Genomic DNA, 6,657 nt, shown 5'->3' with positions numbered 1-6,657 from the left:
ATATGGTATATTGTATATTGTACATTGTATATGGTATATTGTATATTGTATATGGTACATTGTATATGGTATATGGTATATTGTATATGGTATATGGTATATTGTATATGGTATATGGTATATTGTATATGGTATATTGTATATGGTATATTGTATATTGTATATGGTATATGGTATATTGTATATTGTATGTGATATATGGTATATTGTATATGGTATATTGCATACTGTATATCACATATAATGCACAGTATATATTATATACTGTATATTATACATTATATCGAATATAACAAATCATTTCTGCCACATCCAAACCCGGATTTTCCCCTCAGTTTGGGGTTTCTGCTTCATTTTCGGGCTCTCGTTGGAGTTTTGTGTTTGAACCTCGCTGTGGGGCTGCTCCGGGGTGGTTTTGGGTTTGTTTTGTTCCTCGTTTCCCTTTTTGTCATGTCCAGTTCTGCCCAGTTCAGTGTCCAGTTCAGTGTCCAGTTCAGTGTCCAGTTCAATGTCCAGTTCAGTCCAGTTCAGTGTCCAGTTCTGTCCAGTTTAGTGTCCAGTTCTGTCCCATTCAGTCCAGTTCAGTGTCCAGTTCAGTCCAGTTCTGCCCATTTCAGTGTCTGGTTCAATCCAGTTCTGCCCAGTTCAGTCCAGTTCAGTCCAGTTCAGTGTCCAGTTCCACCCAGTTCAGTGTCCAGTTCTGGGTTCCTCTGGACAGGAAAGACCTGGAGCTGTAGGAGCTGCCGGGTCTCCATCTCCTGGAGCTGCTGGATCTCCTGGATCTCCTGGATCTCCTGGATCCCCTGGATCTCCCACAGGGCAGCAGGGCTGGTGGCAGCGCTGGATCATTCGTGTCACACAGAGGTGACAAATTCCCGAGAGAACGGAACTCTCCCGGTACCCTGAGGGCGCTGCCGGGCCCGGAGCCGGTGGAGGGAGCGATAAGGGAGGATCGGGGGAGGATCGGGGATCAAACCCGGCTGGAACCGGGGGAGGATCGGGGATCAAACCCGGCTGGAACCGGGGGAGGATCGGGGATCAATCCCGGTTGGAACCGGGGCACGATCGGGGGATCAATCCCGTCTGGAACCGGGGGAGGATCGGGGGATCAATCCCGTCTGGAACCGTGGGAGGATCGGGGATCAAACCCGGCTGGAACCGGGGGAGGATCGGGGATCAAACCCGGCTGGAACCGGGGGAGGATCGGGGGATCAATCCCGTCTGGAACCGTGGGAGGATCGGGGATCAAACCCGGCTGGAACCGGGGGAGGATCGGGGATCAATCCCGGCTGGAACCGGGGGAGGATCGGGGATCAAACCCGGCTGGAACCGGGGCAGGATCGGGGATCAATCCCGGTTGGAACCGGGGCACGATCGGGGGATCAATCCCGTCTGGAACCGGGGGAGGATCGGGGGATCAAACCCGGCTGGAACCGTGGGAGGAACGGGGATCAAACCCGGCTGGAACCGGGGCAGGATCGGAGATCAAACCCGACTGGAACCCAGGGAGAAGCGGATAAAGGACCCGAGCTGGAACCGGGGGAGGATCGGAAAAAGGAACCGGGCTGGAACCGGGTCAGAAGGGGATAAAGGAACCGGGCTGGAACCGGGGGAGGATCGGATAAAGGAACCGGGCTGGAACCGGTTTAGGAGCCGATAAAGGACCCGCAGGGGTGGCGGGAGCGATAAGGGAGGATCGGGGGATCAAACCCGGCTGGAACCCGGGGAGGAACCGATAAAGGAACCGGGCTGGAACCGCGGGAGGAGCCGATAAAGGAACCGCAGAGGGGTTTTGGTGGGGTCACAACAGGAACCGGCGGCGCCTCTGTGAAGAAACATCCCAGGAAACGCCGAAGATCCCCAAGGGCTCGGTGAGAAGGACCCCAGAGCCCTTTTAGGGCTCTCCAGGAGCACAAAAGGATTCCCAGGGGGAGGAGGGGGAGCCAGGGAATCATTCCCAGGAAACGCTGTGGCTGAATTGGGCAGGGGCCGCTCGCAATGAGCATTTTGAATTGTGCCGGGTTAATTCCCCGCGGCCCCTGAGCTGCGGGAGCGGCAGAGATCCGCTGGATCCCGGCTGATCCCAAATCCGGAGTGGGGATCCCGCGGCTCTGCAGGGAGCTCAGCCCGGCCCGGTTCGGTACCGGGGGCTGGGGGGCACCGGGGGGACACTGGGGGCACTGGGGGACACTGGGGACACTGGGGACACTGGGGGTCACTGAGGGACACTGGGGACACTGGGGGACACTGGGGGACACTGAGGGGACACTGGGGGACACTGGGGACACTGGGGGGACACTGGGGTGTCCAGGAGTGACCCCAGGATTTGGGGTCAGGCTCCCAGGACACACCCAGGGGTCTCCTGGCTGGGGCTGCCCCCCCTCCCCGGGCTGAGCTCACTGTCCCTGCCCAGCCCCTCAGCAAAGAGGGTCCCCATGTCCCCAGTGTCCCCTGGGGCCCCTCAGTGTCCCCTCAGTGTCTCCTGGGGCCCATCAGTGTCCTCCTAGTGTCCCTCAGTGTCCCCTCCCTGTCCTCCTTTGTCCCCAGTGTCCTCTCCCTGTCCTCAGTGTCCCCTCAGTGTCCCCAGTGTCCCTCAGTGCCCCCTCCTTGTCCCCCTGTGTCACACAGTGTCCTTGCCCTGTCCCCAGTGTCCCCTTTGTCCCCTGTGTCCTTCAGTGTCCCCCTGTGTCCCCTGTGTCACACAGGGTCCCTTTGTCCCTAGTGTCCTGCACTGCTCCTGGTGCTCTCTGCCCCCCATGGCCCTGCTGGCCCTGCTGGTCCTGCCTGTGGCCACCGTGGCCACCGTGGCCAGTGGTGTCCGTGTGGAGCCCCTGCACTGGGTCCCGGACGCGTTCGATGATCGGTACCGGGGCTGCGGCGATGCCATGAGCGCCATCCTGGAGAACCTGAGCGACGCCGAGCTCCGGCACAACCAGAACCTGACCCGGCTCTGGGACCAGGCCACGGCCGAGTGGTTCCGCCGCAGGTCCCGAGACCCCTCCCGAGAGCCCTCCCGAGAGCCCTCCCGAGAGCCGTCCCGAGAGCCCTCCCGAGACCCCTCCCGAGAGCCCTCCCGAGACCCCTCCCGAGAGCCCTCCCGAGACCCCTCCCGAGAGCCCTCCCGAGACCCCTCCCGAGACCCCTCCCGAGAGCCCTCCCGAGACCCCTCCCGAGAGCCCTCCCGAAACCCCTCCCGAGACCCCTCCCGAGACCCCTCCCGAGACCCCTCCCGAGACCCCTCCCGAGAGCCCTCCCGAGACCCCTCCCGAGACCCCTCCCGAGACCCCTCCCGAGACCCCTCCCGAGAGCCCTCCCGAGACCCCTCCCGAGAGCCCTCCCGAGAGCCCTCCCGAGACCCCTCCCGAGAGCCCTCCCGAGACCCCTCCCGAGAGCCCTCCCGAAACCCCTCCCGAGACCCCTCCCGAGACCCCTCCCGAGAGCCCTCCCGAGACCCCTCCCGAGAGCCGTCCCCTCTGAGCCCGGCCCAGGCCATCGCTCTCCTGGCCCTCACCATGGAGGAGCCCAGCGCGGGGTTCCACGCGGCCACGCGCCACGCCGGGATCTCCAGCCGGGAATACCGGGATGGATTCCACTTCAAAGCTCTGCATTTCCTGCTCAGCGAGGCCCTGCGGAGGCTGTGGGACCCCCGGCGCTGCCACCGGGGGTTCCGGGGGTTCGGGGATGTCTGGCTGGACGCCTGGCCCGGCCGCGCCGTCAGGTTTGGTCAGTTCATGGTGACATCGCTGAGCCCGGAGGTGGCCCAGGGTCAGGGGAACGTCACCTTGCTCCAGGTGAACACCTGCCATGGAGCCATCATCCAGAACTTCTCCTACAACCCCGGCGAGCAGCAGCTGCTGGTGCCACCCTTCGAGACCTTCCAGGTCACCAAAGTCACCCGGGAAGGGAAATCAGTGAGGATCCACCTCAAATCCACCGGGACCTTCAGCACGTACAACTGCGAGTGGCTGCGAGGTGACAGCGTGGGGACACCGGGGACACGGCCTGGGCTGGGGACAGGGACCCCTGGGATTGGGGACAGAGACCCCCAGGGATGGGGACAGGGACCCCCGGGGATGGGGACAGGGACCCCCGGGGATGGGGACAGGGACCCCTGGGGACACCAGGGACACGGCCTGGGGTGGGGACAGGGACCCCCGGGGATGGGGACAGGGACCCCCGGGGATGGGGACACCCATTGGGATGAGGGGACAAGGACCCCCGGGGATGGGGACAGGGACCCCTGGAATGGGGACAGGGACGCCCGGGGACACCGGGGACATGGCCTGGGGTGAGGACAGGGACCCCCAGGGTTGGGACACTCCCTGGGGCTGGGGACACTCCCTGAGGTGATAGAGACCCCTGGGACTGGGGACACCCATTGGGGGGAGGGGACAGAGACCCCCAGGACTGGGGACACTCCCTGGGGTGGGGACAGGGACCCCCGGGATTGGGGACACCCATTGGGGTGGGGGGACAGGGACCCCCGGGGATGGGGACAGGGACCCCTGGGACAGGGGACATGGCCTGGGGTGGGGACAGGGACCCCCGGGATTGGGAACACCCATTGGGGTGGGGGGACAGGGACCCCCGGGACTGGGGACAGGGCACAGGGACCTCGCTGTGGCCCCCTCTGACCCCCACACCCCCAGACCCCCCAGACCCCCCCTGACCCCCTGCATGGCCCCTGAGCCCCCTCTTTGTGTCCCCAGGTGGGAGCCTGCCCAGCCACCCCCCCCACCTCGGGGGGCTTCTCCTGGCCACCGTGGCCATGGCAGCGGCCAGCGGAACCCTCTGAGCCATGAGGCCACCGAGGTCAGCGAGGTCTTGGGGGCCACTGTGGCCACCCTGAGCACAAAGGCCACCAGGACCCCCAGGGAAATGAAGCCACCGAGGCCACCGTGGTCACTTTGGCCAGGGTGGCCATTGATGCCACTGGGGTCATTTGGGCCACTGCGGCCACTTGAGTCACCAATGTTGCCGTGGCCATGGTGGCCACCGCGGTCACTTTGGCCACTCTGACCACTGTGACCACTGTGGCCACCATGGCCACAGAGAGCACCTGAGCCGTGAAGCCACCGCAGCCACCGTGACCACCGTGGCCACCAAGCCCTCCAAGCTGACCCAGGCCACTCTGGCCACCACAGCCACTCTGGCCACCGTGGCCACTGCAGCTCCCGAGGCCACAGAGGCCACCACGACCACTGTGACCCCTCTGACCCCTGGGGTCACCATCGCTGGCCACCCTGGACATTGGGACCACTGGGGTCACCATCGCTGTCCCCATGGTCACCATGGCCATTATGGCCACCGTGACCCGTGAGGCCACCATGGTCACTGAACCTGCTGAGGTCACCGTGGTCATTGTGGTCACCAAGGCCAATGTGGTCATTGTGGTCATCGAGGTCACCCTGGCCACTGTGGTCATTGGGGCCACTGTGGTCACTGAACCTGCTGAGGCCACCATGGCCACTGTGGTCATCAAGGCCACCCCGGTCACTGTGGTCATTGAGGGCACCGTGGCCAGCACAGCCCCTGTGGCCCCCGTGGTCACCACAAGTCCCCGTTCCACCCCCAAGGACCAAGAGCCCCAAACCTGGCCGGGGGTGAAGTTAAACCAAACCAGGTGGAACCTCGGGCTCCGAAGCCAGAAGGAGATTTTATAATATTTTATCATATTTTATCATATTTTATCATATTTTATCATATTTTATCATATTTTATCATATTATTTTATCATATTATTTTATCATATTTTATAATATTCTATCATATTCTATAATATTTTAATAACATTTTATAATATGTTATAATATTTTATCATATTTAAACATATTTTATCATATTTTACCACATTATTTTATCATATTTTATAATATTTTTATAATATTTTATAGTATTTTATCATATTATTTTATAATATTTTATCATATTTTACCATATTTTATCATAATTACAGAAGGGGAAATCTCGGGGAGGCCTCGAGGGGCAGCGCTGCCTCACGGAGGGGCTGAGTGGCCTTGGGGACAAGCGGTGAAACAGAGAAATTAAGAATTAGGAAGAAATGCTTGACTAAAAGGGGAGTTTGACAAAAAACCAGACCCTGGCACCGTAATCCACAAGAACTGGGAAAAGGGTCGGGTCGGACTGCAAGATGAGATAAGGAGCTGGAATACACAAACAAGATGCAAAGACAAAGGCAGCACAGGATAAAGGAAATTCCTCGGACCCTGAGGCGGAGGGAATGGATTTGAGGTCCCAAAAAGCGGCCAAAGGACTGCAAGGGGCACGGAGCTAATTGTGAAATGCAGTGAGGACAGGCGGGGTTAGGAAATAAATATGTAATAGGTGTGAACCTGCTCTGTAAAGGATAAAAAGGGAAAACCCCAATCGAAAAGGTGTGCGTGGGTTTTGGAGGAGATATCCCTGGGCAATTCAGTGCTGAATAAATTCATACCTGATCCTGGAACTGCTCTGTGAGTTACAGAGTTCCTTTTATTCCACAAATCAGCTGCTCTCAGGATCCCACCCTGCTGCCTCGGTTTATTTTTGTCACCCCCTCCCCTGCACCTGCTGCTGTGCCCATCGCACCCCGAGGCTGTGTGTGTGTCCCCCTCGGGGATCCCCGGGGCTGGCCCTGTGTCCCTCTGTGTCCCCCTG

At 59.8% G+C, this 6,657-nt stretch overlaps 2 protein-coding genes across 2 annotated transcripts; both read left to right on the top strand.

Annotated features, from left to right (window-relative positions):
• Window positions 1–1,424: 1,424 nt before the first annotated feature.
• LOC131575571 (testis-expressed protein 29-like) lies at window positions 1,425–3,215 on the top strand (the record flags this gene model as incomplete). The annotated part of the gene is made up of 2 exons (XM_058831169.1): window positions 1,425–1,871; window positions 2,723–3,215. A coding segment is annotated over exon 2 (459 nt), but the record flags the coding sequence as incomplete, so codon positions are not given.
• Window positions 3,216–3,389: 174 nt separating this feature from the next.
• Window positions 3,390–5,220, top strand: LOC131575819 (GPI-linked NAD(P)(+)--arginine ADP-ribosyltransferase 1-like). The gene is made up of 2 exons (XM_058831802.1): window positions 3,390–3,972; window positions 4,710–5,220. The coding sequence occupies exons 1-2, from the start codon at window positions 3,513–3,515 to the stop codon at window positions 4,793–4,795; spliced, it is 546 nt and encodes a 181-aa protein (XP_058687785.1). The 5' UTR covers window positions 3,390–3,512; the 3' UTR covers window positions 4,796–5,220.
• The last annotated feature ends 1,437 nt before the right edge of the window (window positions 5,221–6,657 follow it).

The sequence above is a fragment of the Poecile atricapillus genome, chromosome 2 (assembly GCF_030490865.1).
Source record: "Poecile atricapillus isolate bPoeAtr1 chromosome 2, bPoeAtr1.hap1, whole genome shotgun sequence".
NCBI classification, from domain to species: Eukaryota; Metazoa; Chordata; class Aves; order Passeriformes; family Paridae; genus Poecile; species Poecile atricapillus.
This window is presented reverse-complemented; position numbering and strand designations above follow the sequence as displayed.

Bases quoted from the DNA above. Each gene is read 5' to 3' on its own strand.
- LOC131575819 (XM_058831802.1), top strand. From the start codon at position 3,513: ATGGAGGAGCCCAGCGCGGGGTTCCACGCGGCCACGCGCCACGCCGGG. The intron at 3,973-4,709 runs GTGACAGCGTGG...TTGTGTCCCCAG, and splicing joins CAACTGCGAGTGGCTGCGAG to GTGGGAGCCTGCCCAGCCAC.